This window comes from Lipophrys pholis (assembly GCF_963383615.2).
Source record: "Lipophrys pholis genome assembly, chromosome: 2".
NCBI classification, from domain to species: Eukaryota; Metazoa; Chordata; class Actinopteri; order Blenniiformes; family Blenniidae; genus Lipophrys; species Lipophrys pholis.
This window is the reverse complement of record NC_137636.1, coordinates 21,624,589-21,639,865: the sequence shown is the minus strand read 5'-3', so window position 1 is coordinate 21,639,865 and position 15,277 is coordinate 21,624,589. Positions and strand designations below refer to the sequence as shown.

The following is a 15,277-nucleotide window of genomic DNA, read 5'->3' as shown; positions in this document are numbered from 1 at the left end:
AAGCTTACAACAACAGCAAGAACAACAATAGTTTGATATGAAATAAGCGGTTGTTCTTTGACATTTTAAGATGAAAGATAATAGACAATTAAAGCTATATGAACACTGGACGGTATTACTCTGACCTCCGGTAGCACTGTGGGGAGCTATCAGGCTCCTCTCATGTGGAACCAGCTCCCACTTTCAGTTAGGGAGGCTGACACAGTCTCTACTTTTAATGCTCGGCTCAAGATTTTTCTATTTACTAAAGCTTACAGTTAGGGCTGTTTCTTGAGGCCCGGGATTGGGGAACCCTGCTCTAGACCTTTTACCAGTGGAGCTGCCACTACCCCTCTCTCTCTGCCCAGCTCTTATCACTTCTGCCCCCCTCTCTCAGGCTCTCTCTATCTAACTCTGCCTCTACTACTATGCCCCCCCTCAGCCTCTCTCTGCCCCTCCTCTATCTCTCACAGTAGAGTTGGTGATTTGAAGCCTCCTACCTTGATCAGTCTGCAGCAGTTGAATGGAGACCTCCTATTCGGACAAGTTACTGCATCCCTACCCCCTACCCAGACCAGCGTCTTTTTCCCTCCCTAGTTCTGCCTGTCTGCCCTATCCTTTTCTCTCCTCTATCCTCACCCCAACTGGAATAGCATAAAGCTGCCACCTCTGAGCCTGGTTCTGAAAACATTTCATCCTATGAGATGGAGTTTTGCCTTTCCATCGTCTCTTATGCTTGCTCATGTGGATTTGTTGGCATGGCAGAGAGGTGATTAAGCCCCTGATGTGAATCAGGTGTGCTGCCTCACCTCTGTGCCCATAAAGGAGGAGCCGCCCGGACAGGCGGGAGACACAGGGCTGAAAAGTCTGTCTGAGTTCTCAGTTTTGGTTTGTGGGTTTTCATTTATTTAATAAAAGCATGGCGTTCCAAAGTCCTGACTAATAAAGTTGAATTGAATTGAATTACGGATGACAGTGCGATCATTTTAGATATGTTTCGAAATGTTTTAAGGCATTGTCACGGGGCAACTGTGGCTCGATTGGTATAACGGGTTGTCTCTCAATCAGGAGGTTGCAGGTTCAATCCCCCATCTGTCCATATGTTGGGCAAGACACTGAACCCCAAATTGCTCCCAGTGGATAGACTGAGCGCCTTGCACAGCAGCCGCCTCCATGTTTGTGTGAATGGGTGAATGTGATTAACAATGAAGAACACTTGGGAACTGCAGTGGAAAAGCACTATATAAGTGAAATCGATTTCCCATTACAAAGATACTTAAAAAAAGTTGAGAGAGAAGAAATAAAAACTTTACATGGTATCATGTTGAAATATGAATTTATTGTACTTTCATTCATCCATTCATTCATTTTCTTCCGCTTGTCCATTTCCAGGTCGCCAGTCTGAGCACCATCACCCAGATCACAATGCACCGATTAAGAACCTTCCTGCAGGTGGTGAGCCCACAGGAAGGTGACGCCCGGCATGGGACATGAACCCACTACCCTGAGATTGTGAGTCTCATGCTCTACCAACTGAGCTAGCCGGGGGACATTGATTGTACTTACGATGCATTTTAGTTAATTACAGTAGGCTAAAAGATAATCAGAATCAAAAATACCTTTTTAATTCCTGGGGGATGTGTTCCTTTCAGAATTTTCTCGTATCTTATTTAATTTGCTATTAACTATAACTTTCTAGTCTATAACTTTAGAGATTTTATTAATATTAATTTTTTTTATAGGTGCTTTAACTTGAGTTTTGACGGTTTTAAATGTCCAATTTAATCTTTTTATTATTTATTTGTGTAATTAATTTGTATTTCATTCATTTCTGATAAGCAGAGAATAGCATATCCTTTAAAGGGGTCATATTATCCAGCTTTTCAACAATTTCACGTCGGTCTCGCTGGTCCAAAGCGTTGTATCCAAAGTTTATTGCCCCAAATCCAGCTTTCCCTTGAGTTTCAGTCATTTGAATATTGGATCATATGTGCTGCATTCAGAATTGGCTGTGTGAGTCGGATTGTCTCCGCCCACACATGCCCACTTTGGGAAGAGGAGGAAGTACTTTCTCTCGTGGTGCCATGTGCCAGAGCAAAGTTGCTAATTGTAGGAGGGTCAAAGGGAGGGCCTACCTTGATTGTGATTGGCTAAACCCCGGATGACACTATATAGGGCTTGATTTCTGTTTCGCTCTTTGGAGCGCACACTTTTTTAAAAATTGAAACAAGCCAGGGAGAGAGATGACAGATTTTCTTCACCTCTGGGGCATCATTCCCAGGTATGGAGACACATGAGGACACATGGGGACTTTTTAATGGAAAACCATTTGAAAGTGAATTTTGCATAATATGCTTTTTCTTAAACTGTGATGTATTTCCTATTTCTTTGTAATCTTGAAGTCTTATTATTAAATTGAAATGCAAATATAAAAAGTGCTTTATAAATATATTATGATTCATAGAGCTGTGTAGAGGTGAACCTAATAAAGTCCATAATCATCTCAGGTTTGATTTCTTCCAATTATTCCGCAGTGGGTTGTGGACACGTTCACGGAATTGAAGTCACATTCAGGCAACTTGCGCCCTGAAAGTCTCCTCCTCTGAACCGGAGGCTCCTGCCTCACTTTACTCTGTATTTATGTTCACTCATCACTCTGGTGGAGAGCACCGACCCCAAGTGAGCAGAGCGAGCCCGAATGTGGGTCACTCTCACTGTGAAGTAATGAGTCTGAGGAAAACGGCTCTGCTGCCTTCACAGGGACACATTACCAATTCTTAGGAGGCTAACGCAAACACCAGCCAAAGGGAAGTTCTTGGGTATTTGTTCAAGGCTCATGGTCCAAACTTGATTAATAATGCATCATAGGAGAGATAACTTAGAAATAATTACCATGTATTGTGGGTCACAGTTCTCTTTTCACCAGATTTTGCATGTTATGATTCTTTGATTGTGTTCAGTTAGTTCATCCATCCATCCATCCATCCATCCATCCATCCATTAAAACTGAGGATATTCTCACAGTGAGCTGATAACTGCTACACAAAACTAATCTATAAGTAACCTTTTTTCAATTGTCATGTGACTCATATCAATAGTTAGTACATACATCTGTGACCACTAGATGTCACTGAATGACTATAGAATGCTGCTACAGAAAAACCTCCATTATTACTTATTCAACTGGCAGAGAGAGAAAAATGTCTTCAGAAAGAAAAAGATGCGTCAAGCCGAAATTAAACAAAAAAAAAAAATGTGTCAAAGAAAATTGTGAAGAAAATCAGAGAAACTGTTACCGTGATGAAGAAAACAAAGTTAGCTAATCTTGGGCTAAATGCATGAGGGCCAGAGCTGAGGGGAACAAATACACAGAAGGTTGTGGAACAGATGCTGTTGGACTAGGATTATCCAGGCTGCAGTGTGATTTATATATAGATGTGTTTTTCTCTACGTGAATAATTTTTGTGACTTAGTCAGAAAAATATGGTATACAATAAATTGTATGCATGTATGATGTATTTCATATATATTGGTGTTTCTTTTAATCTCAAATTTGGTCTCACAAGTGTAGAAGTGACTGTCATCCTTAAGACAAATCATTAAAGCAACCATTGAAAAAAACTTAGTGACTCAGATAAGAGTCACACTGTGAATCCGGTACCAAAGCATAGCATAGCATAGCATAGCATAGCATAGCATAGCATAGCATAGCAATTGCAACTTTATCTAAAATCGCTTTAAAATTGACATCAACAAAATGGTTGAAATGAAGTGCTGTACATGAGGAGTACCATTTTAAACACAAATCATAAAATTAGGAATGAGATATGAACAACAAGACACAATACAGTCTGAGAGGATAGACCCGGAGAAGTAAATAAACTAGGAAAACAGATTCCCTAAGATTGAGCCCTGAGGAACTCCACATAACAGGGTAGCAGCGGAAGACTTGGCATCATAAATGTTAATGGTCATAGTTCCATTTGACAGATAGGACCTCAGTCACTCCAGAGCACAACCACACATGCTCACAAAATGTTTTATACCAGGAGTGTAAAACAAAAGACCCGTGGGCCAAAACTGGCTCAGGGAACAAGAGCTATGATTAGACTGCTGTGAGACAGATTAGTTTTACCTTTCTGATTGTGTTGTTGGAATAGTAATCCTAAACCGGTTTTTCATGTAACTAAAACCCTTAATAAAGCCGACTCGGTGCTGTGAAGATCTCCACGACATTAGGGTATGAGGATACCTCATGTTGATTCGCTTAGGGACACCTTTATGTTGTTTGGGTCTGTGGAATTGAAGCTATAGAGCCAACTGCAAACTGATGTTAAAGAATAAACGTAGCTGAGTTGTCATGTGAAAAAGGAAGCTCTTGATTCTGAGTCACTGACCCTACAACCTGATGTTTTGAGACCTGTGAAAAAGGGCTCTGCTATCCGTCTGAGTTGGAAGTCCTGAAACATCTTGACAAACAGTTTTATTTGTTTGCAGACAGTCGCTCAACGGAAGAACAAATACACACAGTTGGAAAAAAGAACCATATATGTACCGTCTTCAGCAGAGAGGAGAGTGTATTGAATAGGTTGTGAACATCTTTGACAAAAGATCGTGGTTATTCTAAAGCAGGGGTGGGGAAACTGATCCTGACATAGAAAACTAGGACTGCTGTGGATATTGGATATTCAACAATGAACTCATGTCTACTCATTATTGATGGATCTCTTAATAAAAAGCAGTATGCCTTATGGCTTTGATGAGCTTCTTTTCTTGAAAAGGATCGCTCAGCTTCTTGTATGTCTCGTTGTTTTCTTTCTAATGATGACAATCGAAGCTACACACCTAGAACATAGTCGTCTGTTCGCCACAATCTGAGCACAGAGCTTTACCTGAGACTGCATGTCTGGCTGGACAAATCAGAACAAGGATAAACCCACAAGTACTGATTACATGCATTGAAAATGAATAAACCAGGGCAACCATCAAATAAATCAAACCAGTTGGAATGTATTCATCAAATTAAAATTTCACATTTAAACTGATTTCACACACGTTACGGATTGTTTTATTGCATCTGATTATTTTCTGGGTGTATTTATGTGGAGCCAGGACTTAAATTGTCTCAGGCCTTCTATATAGATTGGTTACAATCGATGTTCTTCTATGAAACATTGTTAATCTAATTTTAGGTTAATTCACTTTTACTATCAAAACAACTCACATTATCACAAATATCTTGTCTTCATAATTACACAAATTAACATTATGGTGCCAAATTGTTGCAGTTTGGTTCACATGGTTTTGTTTTTAGTGTCTTGAACCACCCAAAGCCTCTTTTAATCCAAAATAGGTAAAGCCTTATCACTTCCTTTTTTTGTATTGTATGTCGCAAATGTACATGTATTGTACATATGTTGTACATATATATGGGTTGTTTCTCAGCTTACACAACCAACACATTTCTTAGGCCCTGTTTGCATGACAGCATTTTCCAGTGAAAACTGAAAACTCTAAGTGTTTTGGGTTTTTTGTTTACGGGAAAATAGTGCTTGGAGACACTGAAAATCTAATTGTTTCTAAAAAGGCTCCCAAGGGTGGAACCTTTTTGAGAACACTCTGACTCCATCTCCATGGAAACGGGGGGGGAAACACAACTTTTCTGAAATGCTGCCACTGCACATGCGTCCCACGGTTGGAGGTCATAGTTCTTCTGCACACACGTGAGTAGATGGATGTGTGAGGTAGGTGAGTGCAGCCACCCGAGGCTCTTCAGGAGCTGTGACCCTCATCGGCTCCCCTGAGTGCCCAATGTGGCTGCCCACTGCATCCCAGAAATAGGATGAGTAAATCTGGAAAAACACATTTCTCTAAGGGGATTAACAAAGTATGATCAGTTTAGTTTTGCATCCTCTAAATATCTAATTATTCTTTATTAGTGAATACTGTGTAACGTATCTGGAAACCTCTGACAGCAGAGAGGTACTTTGATGCTGATAACTGAAATTTTAGTTGAAAGAACAAATAGAAACCAAATTTTATTCATTTGCATCCAACAATGGAACAACAGAAAACTCAATATTGCAAAACTGGAACTAAATCAGTAATTGCAGCGGGAATAAGTAGGTTAGAAAATAAATTCCTGACCACGTTATTGAAATTGAGGTCGTGCAAAAATAATTGTTCCACAATGTCCAAACACACTGTAATTTGTTCCTCTGATTAAATGCAGACGGCGCCATTACAATGAAGAAGACATTACCATTAGGCACAGAGAGGGAGCGGCAGTGTTTCCATGATGGGTGGCTGCTACATGAGATTACAAGTATTTCCATGCTGAAGAAATAAAAGTACCATTTATGGTGGATGGATGATGTGAGCGAGCCCCCCGTGTTGCTGTGCTGCAGGAGCAGTGTGACATTTAAGAGGAAATGCATGAGTAGAGAGGAGAAACAGATGGATGACAGATGGGGATCCAAAGAGAACAGCCAGTGTAATGGCAGCTGTGGTATGGATGATTACTATTCCAGGCGCTGACGTTTGATCAATACGCATGGCCGCAGCGTGAGGTGGGAGACGGGAGACGGCGGGAGAGTGAGTCGGACGGAAGGGCTGCGTGATCTCAGAAAATAAAGTCAGGTGAGATGAAGAAACGTGGCAGATAAGAGTCATTTATGTGAGAGACGAGCAACACAAAATGAGTGAAAAATAATGAAGCTTTCCAAGACAAATTAGCAAATGAACCATTTAGTTTGTCCTGATTTAGCAAAGCGAGCTTTACTGCTGTGACATGATGATGGAGACACTGTTTCCTCAAGGAGCTTGGTCACTACACTGTAGTATAGATGGGGCTGGGAAATATGGCAAAAAATATGATTCCAATTTATTTATTGTTTTTACATTTACATGCTTTACAAATACAGAGCGCTATCCCTACTAAACTACCCACCTGCTTGCCGACCTCTCGACATTAGAGATGGACTGACACCAGTATCAGCTATTGGATCCGATACTGCACAGCATCGTCATACTTGTACTCGTAAAAGATCCCCATAACAACTGGCGAATATTACATGACGTCTTCGACAACATTAGTAGCGCGTAAAGAAGAGAGTGAATCTGAGGGCCATCAGCACGAGCCACTTTTGAAATGGGTAAACCAGGTCTGTGTGAACGAGCTCCACAGACAGTCTTCTTCTCACTGACATTTCACAAAGGCTTCTTTCACACGGCAGGGAAATGTGACCCATAGCTCAACGTTGCAATTCAGATTTTTGCCCAGCAGACCCAGGCCTCCATCATATGTGTTTCCAAATCAGATATGTATTCCAAGCCACTGCCATGTGACTGACATCGCAGGGAAGTGCTGGTGGAATTGGCTCTGCCAAAATGTAAAAAGCTGTGCTCTCTTTTCTCCTCAATCTCCGTTTTTCCCTCAACATGTTGTCTGTTGATCAACCACATGAAAATGGATAAACATGCTGAACAGCGTTGCCATACTGGGCGGGTCTCCACCTATTGGGGAGGGAATTCTCGTACCTTTTTACTTTGTTTAGTGCAGTTGTGAGCTTATGACACGTCCTTCATTACACATAAAATAGCTTGATGTTTTAAATATGATTCCTACAGAGAATGAGAACTGGGCTGGTTTTTATTGAGGTGGGAGAGTTTACATTGTGTCTCGGCTGGAAACAGAGTCAGCTCTGGCAACCCTGGTGCTGACCAGCGTGGTGTCCATATTTCCTTTGGTGAACAGCATGCTCGGCGTGAAGTCACGCCGTCTTCTGCGCATGCGCTCTGGGGTTTGAAAACTGTCACACAGCAGTCTGATGGCAGTCGTGTTTAAAATGTAGCGTGCACGAGAAACGTAAAGAAATCAGGTCTCAGTAAGAATTCAGAAATGAGCATCAGGACCTGTCGTGTGAACGTCGCTAAAAGGCCCCTTCATACTCCATAAGAACAAGAAGAAAGTTCAGCACTTCCAGAGTCTTGCCTCAACAAAACAGCGTCATTTTCTTCGGCAACCTCCCTCTAGCCGAAGACATTTAGTTCAGCAGTGCCAACCATCCGGGCCAAAGTATCTCTGTGCAACACTGCCGAAACTTCGGCACTGCTATGTGACTACATTGTGCCTGGTACTGTTGTCAAATAAATAAGGCGCATTAGTTTGACTAGATCTGATCTGTGTTGATGGCTTTGGGAAAGACCCACTCACACGTGGACAACATGGAAACTCCAGACAGAAAAGCCACCGAAGCCCAGAAAGGAGCCTGGAACTCTTACTGTGACATTGTGTTTCTGAAAAACTTACTTTGGATGAATCACTGTTTCTAGACTCAGGTTTTGTTATGTACATTTTAAGAAGGTGGTCTGATGGAAAGCCTAACATAATTCACTGCACCGGAGATCAATTTGAATAATTTACATGAATTTACACTCCTCTGCTATGCACAGATATTGGCGGAGAAAAAATACAATTAAGGTTGTGATATTCCACCTTTCACAGAGAAAGCAATAACACTTTTTATATATTTGATTGCTTTTCACTGTTAAATCCAAGTTTGTTTTGAACAACAGGTATTAGAGGTACGTCATGCAGTTTTGTCTTTTTTTTTACAAACTGTACAGGTTAATACATTGTTACAGGTAATGATTAATTACCTATCAAAGGAAGTTAGCTCTTTGGCAGCAGCCGCCTCACAGTGGGAGTAAAACGAGCTTCAAAAAAAAAAAAAAGAAAAGAAGAGAGGTTGGCAGCCTGCGCTGCTTTCTGGACCTGTTAGGTTCTGAACAATGGACCGTGTCCAGTTACAGAGGCTGCACATTTGTAGACCAGGTACTCAATGAACTGTAAAAACCCAGAAAGGCAGACACTTGATTCTCTAAAGCAGTTGTGTCAAACATAAGGCCTGTGGACCAAAACCAGCCCGCAAGAGGCTATAATCCGGCCCAACCACCAAGCAAATTGTGAGAAAATGCCTCAGAATTTTTTTTTAACACATTTCTTCATCGTAGTGGACAGAACACAAGACTGAGACCCAAGCTGAGATATCTATCGGCGATGCTGCCATGGAAGCTGGTTGCTTTCAAACTCGTGTGAAAACACACAGAATGCAAAAGCTATAGGAGAAGTTTTTTGGACATTTCACTACATTTTGCACCAGAAGGTTTAATTCAATTTGGCTTTAAAACTGACATAGTTTTCAAAAAACTGTCATGTGAAGATTTTCTGAAACAAAAATGTTTCACAGTTAAGCGGGGCCATAGACAATGGATGGACTAATGAGAACTATACTGGCTGAAATTAAGGCCACATAATACATTTCCTGAATCTGAGTCTGCTGGAAGCTTTTTCTTCTGGTTAACACACTATGGTTAACACACTGTTCCAAATCGACTGTCACTCCTGTCCACACATGTACAATCATTGATTCTTTGCCCTCTATAGTTTGAATTGAAGTGCTGCGTGACAATGATGTTGTAATTGGTGCTCCTTAAGTGAAATATAAATATTTAACTGGTTCAGGTTTTCTATCTTTAGCTTTCACACAATCCTGATGAATTAACTAACACTCAAAGGAAATCCAACAACCACTTACAGCACATACTGTAAAAAAAGAGCATCTTTTTTTTTTCTTCCTTTTTCTGTCCCAGATTCTAATTCCAGCCTCTGAAAGGAGCTTTAATCTTGTGGCACACAAGAGGTGATGTGGCTTTGTGCACCACGTCTGCAGCCAATCACTGAAAAAAGAGAATAATCCAGCAGAGCAGTGCAGGAACAGCGCAGCAACCTACTAAGATCCAGAGCAGGCACTCAATACGGCGTGTCTGTCCCAGTTAGGAGCTCACTAAAAGGATGAGCTACCAGGATCCAGCTGACAATGTCTGCTATTTACATGTGACTTTACTGGGTTTAAAGGACTGCAGTGCTCTCTTCAGTTCAATATAAGGCAGTGGATTCGTAAAAATAACGACTCATGTGAAATTGGCTGGAGAGTCACCGGTTTTGGGATGTATTGATACATACGATTGAACTTATTGGACTGTTATTATATTACTATATTATTGTAATTATATTACTTCTGAATAATGGGATAGTATGTCTGGCTCATGATGAGAAAGATGAAGTGTACCACAAACGTGTACCAAGTGAGGTACATAGACTATGGCTTCATTGAAGCAGTGGAGAAAATTAGAGCTGAATGAATGTTTCGTGGTGAAAGTAATGAAATGAAACAATGAAAGTTTCAAACTTCAATCTGGTAAAACACAAATCCACCAAACACCCCGATATGGAGCGTGAACCCAAAGAGTTTATGCTCAGGGAACAGAAACTTAACGTTTCAGAATATAAGAAAGGTAGGTATTGGTATTGGTACTGGTACTGGTATTTCACTTATAATGTTTTACGAGGTTCCTTCAACAGTTTTTGTAATTGTACAGCGTGTGGTGGAGGGTCGTCAAAGTTTTCAAAAAGGTTAAAATTTGAGTCTCTCAGGTAAAGGGTTGGGAACCACGGGCCTCAAGGCAAGAGAAGTGGATTTGGATGCAGGAGCTTGCAGAAATAGATTCCCACAGTGGACAAGTCACCACAGTGGGTGACTGAGCAAGACCCCTGACCCCATCAACTCCCCAGAGCACCCCAATGTGGCCGCCCATCGCAGCCTGGAAATAGGTTGGGTCAATGCAGAAACATTTTTTTCCCCCCAAGGAGACTAATAAAGTATGATTAATTCAGTTTTCGAAAAATGTGTCCAAAGTATCATTCTTGTGTCACAATTTGAAATATTTTATTGAATTATTAAGTGATGTGGGGAAAAAATTATCTGTAATTATAAAACAAATTCATTTTGTGTTCTGTCATGTAGGACCCAAAAACGAAGGTACCAAAGATGACAAGACTAATTTGAGGTTGTTGGAATTGGAGTCTTGAATTCAAGAATCCTTCTACAATGTAGAGCAGACTTGGAAAACTTATTATCTTTTTGTTTTCTTTTAAACGCTCCTGTCTATGTACTGCATGTAGGTTGGAGTGTGTGTGTCGATCTGAGTTTAGCTTGGCTGTAATGTTTTGGAAAATGAAGGATCAGACGGGACGCAGCCTTTCTTATGGCGCTTTTCCACTAGTACCCACTCAGCCCTACTCCACTCGGCTCGCCTCGCCTCAGTTCCGCTCGTTTTCCATTACAATATATTACCACCGAGTCATCGGAGCTTCTCCCAGCCGTGCACCCCCGATGGAGTCTGTATCTCCTGATGTGGAGCAAACATGCATTGCATATCAGCTCAAATAATACATTAACTACAATAGATTTACATATATTTATTAATGATATTACAAAATGTGGATTGTTGCAATCGTGGAAAAGTGCGTTTCGAGGCCATCGGAGAAGCCTCAAGAAGAAGCTTCAAGAAGAAGCAGGTGAAAATGAAACCTCTCGACACTCAAGAGGCGTCGGATCAAAAGTGTAAATAAACTCACACTGCCTCATGAGGCTGCCAGAAGCCAGACATATTCCCAGTTTTAACATCTCCCAGCTCATACTGGTCTCACCTCCAGTCGCAGGTATTCGCTCTGCTCCTTGGAGATCAGACTGAGGATGATGCTGCTGTGTTTCCGAGTTCGGATCAGGACTTGGATCCAGGTCCTCCGGGCCGGCAGCGGGGACGCCAGTTGGTAGTGCACGTGACTGTGGCCATCGAAGGAATACTCTTGGACCTCTGTTTACACACACACACACACACACACACACACACACACACACACACACACACACACACACACACACACACACACACACACACACACACACACACACACACACACACACACACACACACACACACACACACACACACACACACACACACACACACACACACACACACACACACACACACACACACACACACACACACAACCTGTCAGATATTGCAATAACAACAACTCATCAGAATACACAGACATAATACAAATTAGAAGGTGTGAGTTAAAAGTCCCAACAGTCCTCTCTTATGCACAGAACTCTGGGAAGAATAGGATATGTAAAATACACAAACTAGAATATGTATGTGTGGTTTAGTTTTGGGTCATGCTCGTGTCTTCTCTCTAAGAAGAGTGAAGCTCTGTGCAGAATAAACCACACACAGCTAAAATGTTCCTAAATCCTTTCTTCCATCTCATGGCTTATGCACGTTACATTCTCTCCAGTCTATTGCTTCCAGGCCTCTCTTTGTCTGTCTCGAGTGGTTGGTGAGATCCCGCTCGGAGGCAGCGTGAGATCAAATGTTTTTTCATTTCTCCCAGGCCTGAGATATGCAACCGATCGACCATGTCCTCTCCAAACTCCCCCAAACTCTTGTGTTTTAGAGTGTTTTTAAAGTCCACAGGGAATGTTTACATCAGATTTGGAGATATGGAAGCATATTAAAACCATCAATTTTTTTCAACTGCGTTCTTCCACAGTTTGCTCTGGACGGTGGAGTTCAGGAAACATACCTACAGAACTGGAGGACTTATCAAATCTCTGGGTACGTTATGGATTACATCGGTAAAGAAAACTTCATCTTTCAGAGCGTATTACCTGCAGCAACTTTCAAAGTTCTGTTGAAAACAACCACGAGATGTGAATGCAAAGTTTACTCCCAACATAATTCCATAGTGGAGCGTCTGAAGGGAAAATACTAGTGAAAACCAACTTTGGAAGAGCTGCATTTCTATATATTTTTTTTATTTATTTATTAATCTATTTATAATTCAAAGTTTTATTGTATTTTAATAATTCAAACAAAACATACAAACAAACATGTATCGGCAGGGCATATATAATGGAGGTAAAAAAATTAAAAAATAAATAAAACTCTAAAACAAAAACAAGGCTGGGAGGTATGTAAACAGGCAAGACAGGCGAATCAACACATCTGTTGACTAAAACAAACCCATTTTTTGGCCATAATATTATATATTATATTATATATAATATTGACCTTGTAGTTCCACATTCAAAAGGTAAATCATCCTAATTTTCATGTTATCATAAACTCAGTTGTCCAAAATGTAATTTCAGATTTCACACCGTGCCATCAGCAGAAGTGTAGTACTTGAACAGATTTGCTTTTACTTGCTATTACCCAACGTGAGAAACCAAGCAGTTACTTGGCGAGCACAAAGCTAACAGTTGGTTCTGGCGCGTGATGAAGAGGCGGCAGCTCAACAACTGCTTGATTGTTTTGATAACAACAATAAGGCCATGCTTACATGACAGTCCAAGTGACTTTGTGAAGTGTGTTTTTGTTTCAGGACAGGTACTACTGTGTTACTGTGTCACGTGTGTTATTTCCAACGCTGAGTCGCACAAACCACTCGGTGGTGTCTGATGAGCCACACTCTTGGATTCACTAACTCCTATCGTACATGCAGGAGAATATTTAATCTCCTGAAGACAATTTAGTACCTCCACTAACACAAGCAGACGTGTGCTCACGTCAGGTTGTTTTGGGGATTCAACATTACAACTGTATCAAACTTTAGTGTGCATGTCCGATATGGAATTTAATTTTTGGTGGTAATACACTGGGCTGAGGCCTCTCTGTGGATAGAAGAAAAGCTGAAAACACAATCAGAGAGGCTTTATCTGTAAGTACTTAAGGAGGGCTTTAGAAGAGACAGAGGAGAGATAACATGTCCTCAGCCAGGCTTAAACTAAATACATTGCACTGCATGGTCTGTTTCTTAACCCTCTAAGCTCCTAATGGGCATCACTCTCCCTCTTTCTTTGGCTTTTCTGATATGTGCAGAGCGAGGATCTTACTTCAGAAACTACCTCACTGCTTTTTTAAAGTCATAGATATGACACTCTTTGTTGAGTGAGCCATTTATTCATCAGTTCACTGCTACTTTCGGGAAAAAGCACATGTTGTTTTCCCATCAAGCTCTGCTATAGCGGATAAACTGAGTCCATGTAATGGCCAGTGGGTGTATTGGTCTAAGAATGAGATGGGTTCAGGAGCGTCGGTGGTGCAAAAGCAAAGAGAAGTTTTGAGGCAATGGAAAGTGATTGTGTTGTCTTGGTATTTTTGAGGTTGCATCATTAACAAAGTGCCACCGGCAGCTGGACACTGAACATACATTCTTGTTGTAGGAATTTGTCAAACAATCCTGATTTTCTGTTTCCCAAAAACGGCCCGCAAGAGGCTCCAATCCGGCCACCAAAAAAAATTGAATAGTTTTGAAGAAAACATAAATTTTCTATCAGTGACACTGTCATGAAAGATAAACTGGCATACGCCTAAAAGCCATGCTGTCAGGGGGAGTTTGTAAAAACATGCAGAATGCAACAACCATAATAGAAGTTTTTGAGACATTTCACTGTATTTTTCACTAGAATGTTTCATTAAAAGTGGCTTAATTTGTAATAAGGAATTGTTTGTTTTCTGAAAATAGACATTTTCATTATATATAGTTGCGCAACAACAATGAAAAAATGTAAATTTAAAAGTTATCATGGCACTATTTTACCAGTCTGGCCCACTCAAGGTGAAACTGGACTGTAATGTGGCCTTTGAATTAAAATTTGTTGGACACCCTGTTCGATAACTTACGTATATTGACAAGTCTGCAGTTGCTCACAGGACACACAAACACAAAGACATTTGGACCATGGTAGAAAATCCACGTACGTACGAGAGGACCATGCAAACTCCCAACAGAAAGGCCTCACCAGCTTCAAACGCACAACCTTTTTGTGAGTCTTAACATTACTAACCACTACACCACCGTGCAGCCCCTTGTTTACTCTAGAAATCACAGCCTATTTTCAGATTTTTTTTTTCTTTTTCATGCATTTCATACAATTCTAGAATACAAACCATTTTTTTTTCATTCATTTGTTTACTTGCTATTGGTTTTATGTCTGGACACCCTCACATTATCTGTACTAGAGTCAGTCAGAGTCCTACCACAATTACTTAAAAGACAAGACCTAAACAGGAGTGGAGAGCCTAGCAGAGAGTGCTGCAATCAGCAGACAGCATCACTTCGACTACACTCCTTAACTTGAAAGATGTGTGCAATAGGCAGTGTAGGACCCGGGTCATTAAGGATTCCATCGGAGTTCTGCAACAGCTGCAGTTGGGAAACTATCTCCACATACATAAGGCCAACACAGACAGGCTCATGAGGAGCCTCTTGAATCGGAAAGGATCCTTGACGTGGCCCCACCGAGACTGTGCATGCTGTAAATATACAGCATTCATTTGGAATCCGCCAGGAAAACTTGAAGAGTGTGACCCGTTTCAG

General features: G+C 41.0%; 1 protein-coding gene across 1 annotated transcript in view; it reads right to left on the bottom strand.

Moving 5' to 3' along the window:
- LOC308106697 (neural-cadherin) overlaps nucleotides 1-15,277 on the bottom strand; it is a gene marked incomplete at its 3' end in the record, with an annotated part of 401,833 nt that overhangs the window by 53,697 nt on the left and 332,859 nt on the right. The window contains 1 exon segment of the mRNA XM_080458585.1: nucleotides 11,534-11,700. Coding sequence (XP_080314711.1) covers nucleotides 11,534-11,700 — 167 coding nt within the window.